At 35.6% G+C, this 20,567-nt stretch overlaps 1 protein-coding gene across 1 annotated transcript; it reads left to right on the forward strand.

The window, feature by feature from the left end:
• Positions 1 to 1,986: 1,986 nt before the first annotated feature.
• LOTGIDRAFT_141492 (hypothetical protein) lies at positions 1,987 to 20,151 on the forward strand (the record flags this gene model as incomplete). Its single annotated transcript, XM_009051261.1, has 5 exons — positions 1,987 to 2,357; positions 3,494 to 3,639; positions 6,417 to 6,437; positions 16,855 to 17,057; positions 19,903 to 20,151. The coding sequence occupies 5 exons, from the start codon at positions 1,987 to 1,989 to the stop codon at positions 20,149 to 20,151; spliced, it is 990 nt and encodes a 329-aa protein (XP_009049509.1).
• Positions 20,152 to 20,567: the final 416 nt, after the last annotated feature.

Below are 20,567 nucleotides of genomic sequence, written 5' to 3' on the forward strand. Positions count from 1 at the left end.
TCTACTGCCTCTGTAAGTAGTCCCTTTACCTTATTTGGTTGTGAGCTTTTAGAGTCTCTTATTTACTTTTTATATTTAGTGGTATCTCTGGAGCTTAGGCAATGCAGGGACTAAGATGTTTGCTCAGTAACTTAATGGTTTGAGGATCATGTCTGGCTTCCCCATGTCAGTGATGTAGGTCAGAGGGACTGAGTTGAAAAAGCACCTAATTATTCGGAAGAGACTGTAAGCTGAGTATCTATGTTCTACAGGCTGAGCACATTAAAATCTGCTGTCAAAGTTAAGTTATCGTCATTGAACGCTCCATGACATTTCCCATCTTCATTATCACAAATAGGAGCATAGCATTGGGAGCATTTCACATTTTATGTTTCTAATTTACCTGATTGTCAATGTTTGTAGGTGAAAATACTGTTACTACACCATATAGGGGTTCAACGACTCCATATACAGGTTCAACGACTCCATATACAGGCTCATCAACATCATATAAGGGTTCAACAACACCATATACTGGTTCACACACACCATATACTGGCCCAATCACCACCACTCCTACCTTGACCTGCAAAACTGGATGGACTGATTGGATGAATGTGGATAAACCTGGTGACACTGACGGAGGCGACATTGAATCATTTGCTCGTCTTCGACTCCATCATAAATTCTGCGATACAGCAAATATAGTGTCTGCTAATTGTAAGAGCAAGAATGGAGTAATATCATCCAAGACCGAAGAAAAAGTCTCTTGTGACAGGAAGTCAGGATTGACATGTATAGATGCTAAGCAGTCGTCAGGGAAATGTTCTGATTATTCAATTCAGTTTTATTGTGACTGTGGTACCGGTAAGTGAAATTTAGAAAATTCTTCTTGTACCACATTTAAATTACAGTTTTGCATGTTTCATGTTCAGATGAACCCCCCATATATCCACTTACAACATTCAAAATATAGAACAAAGCCCACAAACAAGTGATTACTTTTTCTCCCTGATGAAATTCATTTTAGTTACCAATTTTAAGTATTTTTCCCTTTTCTTCCAGTGACAAGACCCCGATACAACAATACTGGTAAATAATATTTCATTTTTGAGGCTGTGGAATTTAAATTTGCAGTAGGCCATACAAAATAAATAGTCAGTTTTACAGGCCTTTTTTTCAAAAATCTTGGCGAGAGAGCGAATTTATTATTTGTCATTTATAAGCGCTTTTTTAGATTTTCAACTGGAATAAATTGGAGCAAGCAAAAGCATGTATTATTTATTACCACAAATTTAATGTACATTTAATATTAAGGCAACAATCAGACATTTTTGGGCCTGTAAAACAGACTATTTATTTTGTATAGCCTTACCTCTTAAAAACATGTGGGTTTTAGGAGTCTTTACATTGAAAATATTTACAGAAGCCTGTATGTGATGACAATCTAAGCTTACATGGTACCATTTTGTTGAATTGCAAATTCTAAAGAATAATTGATGCTTCTCAAATTTCCCTCATTGCACATAGTATATTAGCCTGTTTAGTTCATTGATCATGTAGTGTTCAAACTAATTTTCCCTCAAGGCAAAGAGCATTGCATTGTCTGTCATCATTATCCTAAACAGAAGGCAGCTGTATTTTAGCTCTTCTACATAGTAAGGTAAATATTTTGATGACATAAACCTTCTAATTGTTATTTGTTCAGGATGTAACCTGCCTATGGGAGTATCTAAACCAGAATGGATTGCGAACAGTCAGCTGTCGGCCTCCACATCTTTTAATTATCGTACTGAACCCAAGTTTGCTAGATTAGACGGGTCTGGTTTCTGGATTCCAAGGTAAGGTCCAGCATCAATTATAAGTCATCTACCCTAGAATATAAGCAAATCTATATTCAGTAATAGTTATTTTTCTCATATGTAGTGGGGCTAATTTGGAAAACTAACCTCCATTTTGAAAGATGGTTGACCTGATTAGAATTTTAAGCTGTGTTAACATCAGGACATGAACATTAGTCAAATATTTATTAAGATTATTTTTTATTTAAGATTTTTCGATGATCAACAATGGCTTCAGATAGATTTACTTAATGTGATGCACATAACAGGTGTCATAACTCAAGGTAGACCAGATCATCCTGCCTGGGTGAAATCATACATTGTCCAAACCAGTATTGATGGTGTGAACTTTAACCCTTATTCCGACAAAGGCAATCTGTCACCGACAATATTACATGGCAACACAGACAGCAACACGAAAGTGAAACAGACATTTGATCACCGAGTTCCAGCCCGTTATGTAAGAATTTATCCTGTGACCTATCAAGGTCAGATAGCGATGAGATTTGAATTGTTGGGATGTTTCCTGCATGCTCAGTCAACAACCCCTAGTGTCAATTACACTACTGGTTCAGGTGTTACTGATGAGGTCACACCACGTAAGTAAAATTTTGATGTATTTCTGACTGAATCTTATACCGTAGGTGTCAAGAGGTGATTTTGGTGAATGTTTTTTCTTTAAAAAGAGCTATTTTTTTTTTGTTCAGTAGAGAATACATCTAAAGTGATTTTGGTCATTAGGTCTAAAACTCATTTCATTTGATTTCAGCTCTGATTTGTAATTTACCAATGGGTATTGATAATACAATTGAGATAAAAAATAAACAAATTTCCTCATCGTCTCATCTGAATGGCTCAACACAGGCATTTTATGGGCGACTGTTCAACTCCAATGGCTACTGGGCTCCGAGGTTGGTCTAATTATTTTATTATAAAGTTATCTGATAGAAACAACTTGTTTTCAAGAATCTTTTCTACCAGCTTGTCCTTGGTAATGATCTTCCTGAAATATCTGTAATCCTCTTATATTTTATGCATTTATCATAAATTTTCTTCACCATTGCTTTTGATTTTTTGTTTGTAGTACCGCATCAGGCTACCAATGGATTCAAGTAGATTTCATGGAATCCAAGAAAATCACAGGTATCATAACTCAAGGCAGTGGTAAAAATTCAGGGTGGGCCACTAAGTTCTACATTGAGACTAGCCCAGATGGTATAAGATTCGTCAGATACAAGGTGGATGGAACAGTACGCATGTTTGATGGAAATACAGATGAAAGCGGAATGAAACAGAATGTATTACCCAATAATGTTTGGACTCGATATGTTCGTATTGTACCAGTGGAATGGTCTAGTAACGGTCAAGGACTGAGGTTCAATGTTCTGGGATGTTATGTTAATCCCAGCTACACAACAGAACCGCCAAAGACTACACCCACTCTTCATTTACCTGGTAGGTTCAAACCTGCATAACTCATTGATGTGCTGTGATTTTGGTAGTACATTTTCCATGCAAATGACTTAGAATTGCTTTCAGGGAGTCCATATAATTTTAGGTGTTGATTTGATATTTAGTTTGTAGTCTCAACATTACTGTCAAAGAGTTTCGTTTATTTCGTATTTTTGTTTATTACAAGTTATTAATTATGACTAAACGTCTCTCTTTGGGAGAGTCCACATGGATAATATCATGTCACTGTTTTTTTCAGAGGGAATATGTAACACATCAATGGGTGTTGAAAACTACAGAATCGTCACCGAAAGCCAACTCACTGCTTCCTCTAATAAAAATATTTACTATTTGCCAAGTTCAGCACGTATTCCTACACCTCATTTCCCAAACTATAGATCATGGATGCCTAAGTAAGAAAGAACTCTTTCTCAAAATAGAATATAAAAAAGATTGTTGTCTTGAAATATTTCCCTTATTGTACACAGCATAGCCTGGTATGCTGCTGGAAAATAGAACTTAGCTAGTAGCTAGTTGGAAATAGGCATTTATTTCATGATTTGGCTTGTAAAAACACCTTAGAGATTAAAATACTTTTTGTGCAAGATTGATACCGCTCTTTGTACCATGGGTTTGATAACTTTTTGATATATTACATAGATACATTATTTTGCAGGCAAACGGATACAAATCCATGGATCGAGGTGAACTTTTTAGAAAATAAGATTTTATCTGGTGTTGTAGTACAGGCTGGAGAAGAAAACAGCTGGGTATCGAAATTCCAGCTTTATTTTAGTCGAGACGGCGTCCATTATCAGGCCTACACTGCTGGGAAGTCTGCTGATACTCTTGCTACCATTAGAGGAAATAAAAACGGATATGAAAAAATCACAACCATGTTCAACAAAAATATCGTGTCTCGTTACGTAAAATTGATTCCGCATGAAGTCCACAATGGTGGAGCCCTGCGCTTTAATATCCTTGGTTGTAACCCATCAACAGAAAGACTGGATATTACAACTGTTATGCCAGACACTACAGGAAACACAGGTCCAACAACCAGTCCTAAAAAAACTGGGCCTTATACTGGATCCTCAACCACTGCTATCCCACCAACTGGTACAACTCCTCATACTGAAACCGGTGAGTCCAAGCTGCATAGCTTTTGGAGAATCTACAAAGCTAATAATACCATTGTTGTAGATCTGTTATAGTTTCTGTATGATACTTAATAACCTCAATAATATTTAATCTTGGTTTATCTTCCACAGTTTGCCGAGTGTCAATGGGTGTAGATGAAAAATACATTGTCCATCCTGATCAGATGACTGCCTCTTCCAGTCTTGACCAACACCATGGACCATCTCAGGGACGACTGCATCTCAATGCCATTATGGGAGTTGGAGGATATTGGGCTTCAAGGTAAGTATTTTTGTTCAAAAGCTTTGTTTTTTCTTTGACAACTCCATTTTCAATAGTCGAAAAAGTTTTAGGTTGCTAGGGTGTAAAATTCAATTTCAGCTCATTATCTCCAGAACAACTGGACATAAAACACAATTACAGTACTCAATTTCATTTCATTAGTACAATAAGGATGTACCTTCATAAGGTATAGAATAGTAGAATGCAAAAAATAACAGTGATACAGAGAACTCTTATTTCAATATAATTTAAATATATATATAATATCAAGGAAGGAAAATAGGATGTACATTTCCATTGAATTGTTTCTTGAATAATTTTAGCCCTAAAGATAAGACGCCATATCTTCAAATTAGTTTTGGAAAACCAAAAATGATATCTGGAGTTTCAACCCAGGGCAACAACGAGAACACCAAATGGGTAACACAATACAAGATCCTCGGAAGTCTTGACAATGTGGGCTACCAACCATATGTAGATTATCCAGGCATTTCAAGTGCAAAAATATTCAAAGGGAACCAAAATGGCTTCACTCCCATACAACACTTATTTAACCGCAACTGGGTGGCTCAGTATATTCGAATCGTACCTATATCCTGGACATCGTCTGGTCTTGCCCTACGGGTTAATTTGATTGGTTGCCACCCAGATAAGCCTTCTGTAATTATTCCACCATTTGGATCAACTCTTACACCTATCCCAATCACAGATTCAAGTGGCAATCCAATAACACCAATTGCTGGTACTGGAAAAACGCCATCACTGAAGACAGATTCCCATGGCAACTATATAACACCAACAGCCAATTCTGGAAAAACACCAGTAACAGATTCAAGTGGCAATCCAATAACACCAACTGCTGGTACTGGAAAAACACCATCACTAAAGACAGATTCCCATGGCAACTATATAACACCAACAGCCAATTCTGGAAAAACACCAACACCAGTAACAGATTCAAGTGGCAATCCAATAACGCCAACTGCTGGTACTGGAAAAACACCATCACTAAAGACAGATTCCCATGGCAACTATATAACACCAACAGCCAATTCTGGAAAAACACCAACACCAGTAACAGATTCAAGTGGCAATCCAATAACGCCAACTGCTGGTACTGGAAAAACGCCATCACTGAAGACAGATTCCCATGGCAACTATATAACACCACCACACATTTCTGGAGAAACGCCAATGGTAACCCCCACACTACATTACTTTAAAGGTGATTTGCAACTTTTTGCTTCAAAACCTCACACAGATTTTTTTTCCATTGAAGTTATAATACATCACAGTCAGTGAGGTATCTTTCTTGTTTCCCTCTGCCAATGATGCAGATTGAAGAGCTTACATGGAATATGTTTTGTTATTTTGCCCAATGTGAAACAGGTTGTGCACATTCCTGAACAATTTGAAATCAAAAAAGAGCTCACACTGCTATCCTTGTAAAGTTTCCTTCATTTGATGCTGTGTGACATTGGCCTTCTTATTTAGCCCAGTGAGGTACTGGAAAACGAAAATCTCTTTATAATTCTTAGATATCATCATTTTGTCCACATCATCAAAACCCAAAAGAGCCATGCCCCCAAATACAACTTGGAAGCTAAAAGCTACCAAGCATGATGCTTAGCACAATGTTAGTTTTTTGTTGTCAAAGGTAACAAAGGCACCCTTATCCCAAATCTGTGTTACTATTCATAGATTGTGATCTACCAATGGGAGTGAATAATCCTGGTATCGTAGGTGATTACCAAATCTCAGCCTCATCTATTCTTGATCATTATCATTCTGCTCAACGTGGTCGTCTTTATACACAAGTTAATGGCGCGAATTCTGGAGGATGGCAACCTAGGTATTAATTTTTTTATTCTTTCAATTTGAATGATAAAAAGTTGGTATAAGGTTGTGTAAAGACACAGGTGTGCAAAATGTTTTTTAAAATCTTTTCATAGGGTACCAGGTCAGATACAGACCTTTAAGTTTTATTTCTCTCGTTTGAAATTTCCATGAGTGATCCCTGATTAAAATTACAAATAAAAATAAAAAATAACATTTTTTTTCTGAATATTCCATCTGACAGTGCTGTATAACTGAAATTGAGCTCTTTGCGCTCTGAAAAGGTAACATTCAGATTGCTTTATCTCTTAAACGCTTGTATACAAAATGTTCCCAATTTAGTATTGGAGTATTTTGTCTTGAATTTTTCAGCATCAATAATAAAAAACAATGGATTCAGGTCGATTTTGGATACAAATATGATGTCTCAGGTGTCAAAACACAAGGTAGCACAGATGGTAAATGGGTGACGAAATATCATGTGGAATACAGCACGGAGGGATATCAATTCACACCTGTAACCCTTAGCAACGGCAATCCGAAAACATTTACAGGCAACTTGGATCAAGTGAAACCTGTCTTGAACACTTTTGAAAAAGTTTCTGCAAGATTTGTCAGAATTATTCCAATGGAATGGCACAATGGTATTGGTTTACGGTTTGATGTTTATGGTTGTCAACTTCCTATACCCACGCCTATATTGTCAATTGTTACATCCACAACCCATACCGGTTCCTATACAACTGGAAGTGGTGTAACTGACACAGTCACCAGTCCAGCTAGTTTGGTGACCGAGCAAACTTGTAGCTACTATACACCTTGGGTCAGTGTTCACACTCCAGATTCAAAAGGTAATTAATTTATTTCTATGACAAATGTCTTGATGCAAATTAATTAGTAAACAGAAAAACAAAATTTAATGTTACTATCCTAACTTTTGTAAGCTCAAATCTTGATCACCAAATTTGTTTACAAAGGTGTCACTTATCTGACAGACGTATGAATGGAAAGCATTACCAGAAAACAAAAACATGCTCTTGATCAGTACATTTTTCATCTAGAATTTGAGAAAAAATATCAATTGCCAATGCTTTATATTATTTATAGTATATATAAATATATAGTATATTTATTCCCCTTATATATTTTCAGGCGAAACAGAAACATTACAAGAAATTTCTAAATATGTTCATGTCTGTAATCCAATGTATGTGAACAAAATCGAATGTCGTACAGTGGTGGGTAAACAGTCACCCTTTGAAAGTGGTCAAATTGTTCAGTGTGATCTCAGTTCACAGTCTTTGACCTGCCTCAATTCTGATCAAGGTGGAACCAATTGTTTGGATTACGAAGTACGATTCTCATGTGACAAATGTCCACCAACTACAACCCCCACTCCTCAATGTATCGGCAACAAATATTCGGAATGGATCAATCGTGACAAACCATCAACTGGTGATGGAGAGAAAGAGTTATTGACATCTTCCGAGCTCCAGAATTGGTGTGGGGTCAGAGGTCAAATTATTGGTATTGAATGTTTACGAGCATCTGATGAAGAATTATACAGCAATTTGCCGATTATAGCAACTTGTGATGTGAATTCAGGATTTGTCTGTAATAATGTTGATAATCCTATGCCTTGTGACGATTTTAAAATCAGATACACTTGTAAATGTACAGGTAAGTTGAATGAACCTGTATCCAGGGATTGATCCCAGATTTGGATGGGGAGGAAAGTTTAATCTGGATTTTTCATATCAGTGGGACAGACGTGAAAAAAACATCTCATCTTTTTTTTGTATTGGACAATAGACTGGTTTGCAGAAGGATATGAATGTTGAAGATTCATCTGCATTTGTCAGGCAAAAAAAAGGTTTTGCCTGTCTTACAAATTTCCCTTATTGAACACTCATCTGCATGACCTTGCTCTTCTGTATAGCTCTATTGATTGAAATCATAACATTCTATAAATATTGATTTTTCAGAACCAACCACAACCACCCCTACTCAATCTACAACACCCATCCAACCACACTGTATCGGCAACAAGAATTCAGAATGGATCAATCGTGACAAACCATCAACTGGTGATGGAGAGAAAGAATTATTGACGTCTGCTGAGATCCAGAATTGGTGTGGGGTCGGAGGTCAAATTATTGGTATTGAATGTTTACGAGCATCTGATGAAGAAGTATACAGCAATTTGCCGATTATAGCAACTTGTGATGTGAATTCAGGATTTGTCTGTAATAATGTTGATAATCCTATGCCTTGTGACGATTTTAAAATCAGATACACTTGTAAATGTACAGGTAAGTGACTTGCATAATACTGTGATTGCTTGAAGAGAAATTAATTGACCAATATAAATTGCTGAAATTCTGTTCGTGAAATTGGTGTCAGGACATGCTTATTTCATAAATGCCATCCGATTTGAGGATTACTTAAAACATTTGTTTGTGTCATACAGAAATCACCACTCCAACAACGACTGAAAGTCTTCCAAGATGTACACAAAGTCACTGGACGAGCTGGATCAATCGTGACAAACCGGGGTCAGGAAGTGACAAAGGAGATTTTGAAAGATTAACCACTCAGGAAAAAGCCCATCTGTGTCCTGGTGGAACTATGATTGACATTCAGTGTGAAACAGTAGAAGGTGAGAACAGGTCCTTGGTTAAGAGTCTCGAATATCCGTTGGGCGTCTACTCAAAATCAAAAAAATTAGATGGCTCTGTATTCCAATGCTAAGTTTACACTTCCTTAACTTTCAGGAACATTTTTATACGCCCACATTAATATGAAATTGATAAGTTCTCAGACAAGTTTTAACTTGACGCATTTTCGCTGAACAGTTTTTGAGTAACTGCCCTTGACTTGGTAAAAACGCGTCAAAATGTGTTTGTGAGCACTATAGAAGCTACAGTTTTCAACCAAATTTGATCAAACTTGTCATGATCATTGGAATTGATAAGATCTCAGACAAGTTTTAACTTGACGCATTTTTGCTGAACAGTTTTTGAGTTATTGCCCTTGACTTGGTAAAAACGTGTCAAAGTGTGTTTGTGAGCACTATAGAAGCTACAGTTTTCAACCAAATTTGATCAAACTTGTCATGATCATTGGAATTGATAAGATCTCGGACAAGTTCTAACTTGATGCATTTTCGATGAACGGTTTTTGAGTTATTGACCTTGACTTTGTAAAAACGCTTCAAAATTTGTTTGTGAGTACAATAGAAGCTACAGTTTTCAACCGATTCTGATGAAACTTGGTGTGATCATTGGAATTGATAAGATCTAGGACAAGACAACTTGAGATATTTTTGATGAACTTTTTTTGAGTTATTGCCCTTGACTTTGTAAACACGCGTCAAAAGTTGTTTTTTGCCCTTGATTAGAGCTGTGTGATTTGTTTGTTGTATTTGGGTTATTGATATTGATTTTAAAAAATTTTGTGGAATTACTCAGCATAAATAACTGGCATATTTATATGTAATTGAATTCAAACTAATAAAATTTCTTCAATATGAGAAAATTCGTACTTTAGTCACTAAAGACTGTTTTATCATTTCTGACAGCTGCCAGTGGGCATATGTTACCTCGCAAGCTATCTTTAGAAAATATCCTGGTGTTATGGCTACTTCTTTTTGGTATCAAAAATCGTCTTTCAGTCCACCTTTACCTCAATAATACCTCATACAATAATATTAGTTTTATTTTGTGTCATTCAAATCTCTTGTTCCCCCCTCAATTTTACCAAAGATATGACAAATTTAATTTGAAATTTCAGGAATAGATTACACAAGTACAGCAGAAGGGAACACATGTGACCTTGACCATGGGTCAGCTTGTAATAATACAATTATCCCCCCTATCCCTTGTCATGATTATAAAGTTCGATACTACTGCCAATGTTCAGGTATGTTCTCACTGTGTTTTTTGTACCATTAGAATTAGATATCCTGTGCGCTTTTGATTCAGATTTTTTTTAATCATCATTATCATGCAGCAATATCATTGCATTAGGATGTACAACTCTATTTGATTTCATTTGCCCAATCTACATCAGAAAAGTGAGATGTAAAACTTGATTTCATTTCATTTTCTTCTCTTCAGTTACAACTCACACCATTACATCACCTACATCTTTTATCACCCAAGATAACCTCAAGTGTAGGTGGTCTCCATGGTATAATATTGACTCTCCCAAAACTGGTTACGGTGACCTGGAAACTATTGAAAAACTGAAGGTATGAATACAAAAAATCAGGGAAAAATCTATATTTCTTGGGATATTTCAAAAATTTTGTCTTTTATTTGATAGCTAATTTTTATGTAATTTATTTATGAAAATAACAAGTTGCAAGACAATTAGAAATGTAAAACTCCAACATATATCTGTATTTGTGAAACTCTGTTTTACTGTTAATTTCTAACGTAGGAGTTTTCTTTCAAAGCAAAAGCCAGAATAGTAAGATGTAAAACTCTATTTTATTTCTATTTCAGTCTATGTATGGTATTTGTGAAGATATTTATGATATAATGTGTCGTGTAGCAGGTACCATCACGTCTGTGAAAGAAGCCAATCAGAATGATGTCAAATGTGATGCCCAAAATGGATTACGTTGCTATAACAATGAACAGACGGATAAAAAGTGTTATGATTATGAAGTGAAAGTTTTGTGTTGGAACAAACAATGTCTTGGTAGGTACAAAGTTTCTGAAACAAGATTAGTCTTTTGCTTAAGTAGTTTTTTAACACTTATCAAACGTTTACATAAACCTTTTAAATATTTTTGCGTAAAAAATTAACTGCAGAATTTTCTAAGTAAAAACTTTCAAATAAGTTATTCAACACGTCTATAGATTATGGTGTATAGTTTTTATGAGCTTCATCAGCTAATTAGACAACTATACTGGTTTAATCTTTCGTAAATTCTATGATTAAGATAAAACAAAAGATTTTCTGTTTTAGACACTACTACACTCTATACTGGATCAACCTTGACTACAGAGATAAGTTCCACACCAACTACAACAGGTAATAATCAACTCAGCATAGTTTGAGATAAAAAACAAGTGGATGCTGCTGTCTATGTCAAATTGTGCTCTTTGTACAATGAACAATGTTGCCCATCTTCATTAGCTCAATAGGGAGCAGAAACGAAGGATGCTAATCCCTTTTTTATGAAATTCTTTAATTATCCTTAGAAACACCAGAAATTTCAAAATCACTATCTTGTGATTAAGGCCATTTTTTAAAACCAGCTATCCTCTTGAGAATTTTAATTCAAAACATGCGTTAGCAACAGGACAGGTCATTTTACCTATTAGTATTTGTGCATTTGATAATTTTTCACATTTTTCATTCTGTTTTTGATTTACAGTTACTTGCAGACCTAGTGAGACATTCACTTCCTGTGCGTATAAATGTGACGACATGTGTCAGATGAATTCTGCTCTAGAATCGTGTCAACCAACAGATTGTGTATCTGGTTGCCGAAAAACAACAGAAATTTCTACGCCAATCTGTCAACCTGGTTACAAGCTGAAAAATAAAGTCATGTGTGTCAAAGAAGAAATGTGCCCATGTTTGAAACAAGATGGCGGTGTTGCCCAGGTAACCATCAATTTGCATCAATATTTTGTAGAATGCTTTGTATGTATTGATTTTGTAGGCCATCTGGAATTTTTTTCAACATGACCTGGTTGCCTGAAAAATCTTAAATCAACACACAGTAATAAGCCATTAGGTTGACTTACTAAAATTATACCCTTTACACCTTAAAAGTTAATAGTTGGAGACTTGAGTAATTTTTTTATTGAATTATATTAAAGCCTGATATAACTTTAATATTTGACATATTGGAAGACATTCATTATTGTATGTTTGAGTAAATTTTAGCCTTAACAATTTGGTATTAACAACCACAATTAAGTTCAATATATCATTTCCATTTTGGCCAAATGACATTTATTTCTTATTTCAGCCTTTAGAAACCTGGTACAACCAGAATACAACGTGCCCATCATTGTGTACATGTAACAACAACAAGGTTGTCTGTACTAGTGACTGTCAGTACGTGCCTACACCTAACACTGTCACCCCCACCATACAACCTGACTGTGGTTGGACCAAATGGATGAATCATGATAAACCAACCAATGACGGTGATTTTGAAATTTTGTATGATTTAAGGTAGGAACAATACTTTAATAGAAAAGATTGCCCCAGCCTTTGTTTGCTTAAATAGAGAGTTGGATAAATTGCTTTTTATCAGAACTCAAATTCGGTCTTCCGTAATATTGAAATCTAATTTTTGGTGTCCCTTTAAACAATTATAAACAAACCACTGAGGTTGATAATATTGTCACTTCCAGGTTGTTAAAGTGATACTATGTCTTAGAATGAACATAAAATTTAAGAATTTTAAACTTGGCCATCAGTAGATATACCTGGTGTCATCAATAACATAACAGGATCCTTATATAATCCGATAAATCCAAAAAACTTAGTGATTATCCATAAATATGCAATTAACTATGAAAAAAGCGTTTTTCAATAATTACTTATTTTTATGAATTTTCCAGATTTTACATGGGATTCTGTTGTAACTTTATGACACCAGGAAAGTTCACTGATGAATATTACTCATATTGACCATTCTTGAGAACTTAAATTTTATGCTCATTCTAAGACGTATCACTCTAAACTTAGTATATTCAGTTATTTATACATGATACCTAATATCACACTAAAGGTTCACATATATTTTATTTCTTAGACTCGAAAACCAATTCTGTGCAGATCCACAGTTCATTGAGTGTCGAACTGTTGGAGGTGTTTCTTCCAAAAACTCAGGTCAAAAAGTCAGCTGTGATCTAAAGAAAGGCTTAAGATGTTATGAGGATGCTAATCCAAAAGGTTGTTATGACTACGAAGTCCGATTCTACTGTCAAGATATGACATGCATCACAAGTAAGAATGTTAACTCTTGTCCTCTATAAGCATTCTGACCAAATGAATCTGCCAATGTACCAAGCACAATTTCCTACAGCCTTTAGCATCCATGTTAAATTTGGGTTAGAGCTGGAATGAGTAATTTTCTGAAAACACTATTTCTGCTTAGAACTAAGGTGTATGCTATTTATGATGCTTTTTTCCTCTGTAAAATTGTTTTAACCAGAGATCATCTTGAGTTATCCTGAAACTAATCCCTTGGTTGAAAATTAAGTATTTCTCTATTGCAGCCCGACATAGTGGAACTGTCCCAGTCCCGACTGGAGTTACTGGAATTATCCCAGTGATTAAACCAGTCTGTGGATGGACATCATGGATGCATTCACTTGAGAAGAGCGAGGTAAAGCATGTCTTATCTCATTATTCCAACTGTACTGGAAAGATCATTTCCAAGATGTTTGATTAAGAATCAGCTGGTAGACAGGATCCTGAAGAATCTTGATTGTTATTTTGTTAAGAGGTTTGGTCAAGAAACAGCTGATTTACTAGATCATTTAGAATCTAAGTTATTATTCTTAAACAATTGAACCAATATTTGAATCATCAAATTTTTCTTTCAGTATGGTGAAGAGGAATTGTTGTCCAAACTACGGCCATTTTATGAATTCTGTCCCAACAATCAGATCACAGCAATTGAATGTCGGGAACGAGTGTCTCATAATTCAGTGAATAGCGGTAACCAATCAGGTGTGATCTGTGATTTGAAACATAGCGGGCTGGTCTGCGAGGATAAACTACAACCATCTGGAAAGTGTGTTGAATATGAAGTTAGATTCCATTGTGATGAGCAAAATATTTTATGTTCAAACAAGATTCCTCCAACACCAATGTTACCAACACAAAAAACACCAACCCCTTACACAGGGGCTCTGAAATGCTACAACTATGTCTCTCAATGGATTAATGAAAATAATCCAAGCCATGGAGGCGATTTCGAAAGCGTAACTCCAGAACGTCTGCTGTCTCAATATCACTTCTGCTCAGGAGGGGAAATAACTGATATAACCTGTAATGATGTACAGACAAACAAGATGTCCTTGTCTACAGGGCAGATTACTATGTGTGACCTGAAAACAGGGTTTATGTGTAATAACGCTGATAATCGCCCGAATAAATGTCAAGATTATAAAATTCAATACCATTGTAAAGTGTGTGGTAAGTATAATCTGTGATATTCATGAGAGTTCTTGGGCTGTTTTTAACGATACACTTTATTTGGATTTTGTATTTGTATTTTGTATTTGACAGACGTGGCCAGTCTTTCTATAGGAGAGTATCTTCTATAACACCCAACACAGACTTTAAATGACAGACAATGATTTATATACTTGATGTCCGACAAAAGATATTGTTCCTTGGACATTTGAGCTGCCCTAACAAACATATCTAGATAATAGAGTGGAATCAACAGCCCTGATTGCAGATGTGATATTTCTCATTGTAGAATATCACATTTAAGTCTAAGATGGCAGATAGAAAGCCATATGGTTTGTGGTTTTTCTGAATCTTTCAATATCTGTATCAAGTTACCAACTAGATGTGTTGAATGCTGTATTGACAGCATAAGACTATGGACTATTGCAACTGTACGGTCTACCAGCATCCAGTCTCCGAAGTTTGCAAAAAATACAAAATACTGCTGCAAGACTCAATACTAAAACAAGAGCATGTTATCATATAACACCAGTCCTACAGACTCTTCATTGGCTTCCAATAAACAGACGAATTCAATACAAAATACTTCTTCTCACATATAAGTGTATACAGGGCCTTGCCCCAACCCACCTAAGTGATTTGATAGAAACTAAAAAAAGGAGTACACGTTCAACAACAAGAAAAGATCTTGTTGTGCCTAAAACTTTGCGAGCTTACTCTGGTGATCGTGCTTTTTCAGTTGTAGCACCTGTGCCATGGAACAACCTACCAAAACATGTTAAAGATGTAAAGTCAGTGGATATATTCAAAACTCTTCTAAAGACACACTTATTTACTTGTGAATACCAGATATGCCATTGAGTAGAACTTTCTAGAAAATAGGCGCTATATAAATGCATTATTATTATTATTATTATGTGTTGAAATCTTATATTTCAGTACCATATACATTGACACCTCCAACAATGGCTCATTCTACTCCACCTCCTGTTACCCATGTCATCACCACTAGACCAGGTAGGCTTCAATTTCTTGATAGAGGATTCGAGATTGTGGAGAGATTTTCAAAACTGTGTGTGTATTCCCTTCTTCATGGCTTTAAGTTTCATCGTTCAATAAAAGACCCAAAGGCAAATCAATGATATCAGTGTCCCTGATACACATAAAACATTTGGAAAGATTTTCTTTCCTAAAGGAGGTTCTGGTATGTGGTGCAGGTACAAACATCTAGCCCTCCAGATGGAACAAGAAACTGATGTGTGCCTCAGGCAAAACATCCCATTTGAAATTCGAAATGAGGAAGAATCAGAATATGTTATTGTCTTGACAAATTTCACACATGGACCTTGCCCATCACAATCAGGTACAATAAATTAGAATGATGAATTGCATTTCATAAGCAAACCTTTCAGAAAATACCATAAAGCTGCATTTTATTGGCGCGTTGACAGTAGGACATACAACTTTCAAAAACTCCATTCATTTCACTCAATGTATAACAAAATGAGATTTGACTATGTTTTCAGTATGTGCTGGAAATATGAATACAGTCAACTCTATCCCAATTAAAGATGGCCATATTAAAGCCAATTCCAGTCTGTCTGTTTATAGCGGACCAAACCAAGGAATACTTGGACACACACCCACAGGTCAGAACTTTATCTTAACGATACGAAGAAATTATTGGTGGAAAGTGAGAGCTTCTTACATCATTTAATGTCTGATAACTTCTTGAAAATCTGACCACAATATTTTGTTTTGGCCAATACACTGGTATTTTAAGGAACTCATTAGGAATGTCAATTCTTAGAGAGGGATGGGGGAGGGTTATTGTAGTCATATACTTATACTTCCTGCTTTACAACAAGCTTATAACTAGCTTAGATAACATCCTATTGTCTACACCATTATCAGTCTTGGTATATTTAGCACTTAGTTACAATATCTTGTTTAATTTCTGATCCCTCGACAGTTGGAAATCGAAAAAGATCAGGCTAATGCTGCTGTCCTGGCAAAATTTCCCTCATTGCACCCTGCATGGTGTTGCCCGTCTTCATTAGCCAACAGGGTTTTAGAAAAGTAGGACGTAAAACTCCATTTATTTCATTTCATTTGTTTAATTTGTTTTCTTGTTGGGTTTTACAAGGTGACTACACTGGTGTATGGATAGCAAAGAAGAATGATGTTGGACAATGGATTGAAGTGAAATTTGATGTACCCCATGTTATTACCGATATCAGAACAGCTGGTCGTCATGGTTTTGACCAATGGGTGAAGTCATACAAAGTTCAATATTCTACTGACGGAATTAAATATAAATATTATGAAGAGGTTTCTGGAACGGTTAAGGTATGGTATTATAAAACTACCATTGAATGATTATAGCAGACAAGGATAGAAGACGTAAGGAGCTAAAAAACTAAGCGATTGATTTGTCTTGCAGATATTCACTGGTAACTATGATGATAAGACAACAGTGAAACAACAAATGTATCCAACCACTGCTCAATATGTCCGTCTGCTACCTCTTAGTTGGCATGGTGCAATAGCTCTCAAATTTGATGTCATTGGTTGTCAAGGTAAGTTAAATTTTTGATTTGAATGTATTTATTAGAAATGTTGAAAATATAATTTTCTCCTGGGTTCTTGCACACATTAGATATGAAGACAGCCAGTAAGAGCAGAGTAACTTGACACATGGTGTAATCAGAATTCCCTTAAAAAAATAAAATCATCATTCTGGGTTCTAATTTGGATCAGCAAGCAAAATTCTTGTGAGCTTCAATAAATCATCTATTTTCAATCTTTATTTGAAAAAATGATTTGCTAAAAATTCCATTATATTTATAGCACCAGGTACTGAAACACCTTGCAAAACAAGTTTGTGGTCCGAGTATGTCAACAAACACACGCCGTATTCTGGTTTTAATCACATGGATGGAGGGGAACATGAACTAATGACACCAGATGAGCTGAAAGCTTTCTGTCCGTATGGTCAGGTTACAAAGGTGGAATGTACCACAACCAATAATGTATCTTCTGAAAGCAACCAGGAAGTTTTGACATGTACGCTGGAATCTGGTCTTCAATGTGAAAATGCTGACAACTTTCCTGCTCCATGTTCCAATTACCGTGTTCGATACTACTGTAAATGTCCTAGTAGGTTGATTCTTTTCTTTTTTACACACCTGTTCTCATTTTGTGATTGAGTGGCTGAACTCTTCTGTACTTTTTGACTGTGGAGATATCTCTTTTTGGTTTAGTATTGTGGAATAGGGAATTTTTGACTTGACAAATAAGGAAATTTTAATCCATCAAGGATAACTCTTACAATTGATGTTAATGGATAAAACAAAGATGATTTTTCCTTGTAAACAAAACCTGTAGATCTGTGTTCAATGGAGAAAGCAATAACTCACCTCTCTTGATATTGTAAAACTAACCCACACATTGATTTGATGGCTTGTGTTGAAGAAAAAGGAAAATTTTGTCATATTTCCTTATATTTTAAAGTTATTTCACACATTTACTTTTACTGTGCGTTATTACCACTAATTATTATGGTGTCTGCATTATGCCAACTTGATATTTTTTGTGCATTATTTTTGGTGAGAAATTCACTTAAGGATGTGCATATGCTATAAATTGGAAGGAGTTCTATAAGCTCTAAAAATTGACAGGAATGTGTGTTTGGTTAATAAATTTTATTTTTATTCTGTATTCTAGAACAAGTTTCAACAACACCTAACACCATGGTAACACCCACCCCACCATTATTTATTGTACCCAAACCTACAGGTAATATGACTCGAAGGTATTTAAACAAATGATAACACCTGTATTTCAGGCTATATCTGAAAAAAAATTGTCTAATATGCAAACCATGTAGAATATGGTTCTTGTACTATAATGAATGCAGTTGGTTTGCTGATTCACAAAACTGGCCTTGGCATCAGACAGAGATGTTCCATTGCCATTCCTACTGTAACTAACCACCTACATGCAGCAGACACCAATTCAGCTGCCCGCAGATACCAATTCCTCTTGCTACTGATTGAATTCTATTTCCTTGCAGACAAAAAGACCTTTCTACAAACTGAGCTATCCCACTGACCTCACATAATTATGCCAATCAAAATTGCTACTAAATGAGTATTCCCACTGAGCAGGTAAAATCCAATGAGCTTCCATCTGATTGAGCTATCCCACTGCCATAGCAGATACCAACCCATTTCGCTACCGACCAATCTATACCAAGAATCTTAATATTTTGATCTTTGTGGGTGTTGGGCTCATTATATAAAGTTGAATTATATTGGGGATTGTAGATGTGTGTACAGATGAAATGGGAATGGGTAATGGAGCTATAAGAGATTACATGTTGTCAGCTTCTTCATATTATGATGGTCAACATTCTCCATCTCAGGCTCGGCTTGGATCACAGACAGGCTGGTTGGCAGCTGTTGATAACAGACTACAATTTATTCAGGTCAGTATGGCATTATATTTTGCAGAAATATCTTCTTCTATCAGCCTTCTCTTGTTATCAAATTGCACCACTCCAGAGTGAAACCTGGGGTACCCCCACAAACTTAGAAGTCCAGACTTCTATTCTGGTATAATCTTCAGATTATTCGACACATTCTCCCCTTGTCACTGACACATGTAGGAGGGGCTGACATCTGATCAATTGGATATAACAATAAACTGATGCCCCATGCACTTCAGGATGCAATAGTGCAATTCATACCTTCTGTTCATTAGTTCAGAGCAGAAAGGAAGATGTAAAACTCCATTAAATTTCCACTATTAATGCTAATAATTTGTATTTATTGTAGGTTGATTTTGAAGATATGCGTGTATTAAGTGGAATAACAACCCAAGGTCGACCCAATGTCCCTAACTATGTTACATCATACATTGTCAAATTCAGCAAAGATGGTAGTAATTTTGCCACGTTAACAGATAGTATTGGAAATGACAAGGTAATAGTGTTTTTCTACAATCTTATTTTGATCTTTGGGTGTAATGATATTAAGATGAATAATATTGGGGATTTCTGAAATACAGTCTAGAATTTTCAATTCATATTGTTTTTATTCGCTGCTTATTTCGTTCACTATCCAAATCTTAAGAAGTTCTTTAACCAATATCTACTGAAAACTGGTGTGTTCATGTTATTTTCTGTATGTAGATATTTAGTGGTAATTATGACAGTGAAACACCAGTAACCAACATATTCCAAACACCAATACGAACTCGATATCTTCGTATCTTACCACAAACATGGTACAATAAAATAGCTTTACGAATGGAGATACATGGTTGTTATCAGTCATACTCCAGTAAGTTTCATTTCATTATAGGAATGTATTGTTCTTGTATGTCAAGCTGTTATTTGTTTGCATTCATTTATAAATACTTAAGACAACACAGTTCTTAATGGATATTCAACTGATTATAGATAATAATAGAATGTTTGTCCCTGCAGAAAGTGTTTTTGTGCTTTACGACTTCTTTAACTCAGTTGTTTGCCATAATTTCCCCAAAAAAGCATGCTCATGTAATATTTTGTAATCATGGGGCCACTCGATTAGTGCACATTCAGGATTCATAGTATCAACCAGATATTGAATAAAACAAGTAGAAACAGAGCACAGAAAGAATACCACTGAAATTTGGACAGATTTCAAAATGGCAGATAGAAGACTAGAAGGGAACATTTTGAATGTGACATCTGGCTCTGTGGTGTTAAATTTTGACCAGAATTGAAACGGATGAAACCTGTCCAGAACTCGCCAATCAAGTGACACCAAAATTTCATATCTGTCCCTAAGTGTGGGAAATTTTGTACTTTTG

This window comes from Lottia gigantea (assembly GCF_000327385.1).
Source record: "Lottia gigantea unplaced genomic scaffold LOTGIsca_162, whole genome shotgun sequence".
Taxonomy (NCBI): Eukaryota; Metazoa; Mollusca; class Gastropoda; family Lottiidae; genus Lottia; species Lottia gigantea.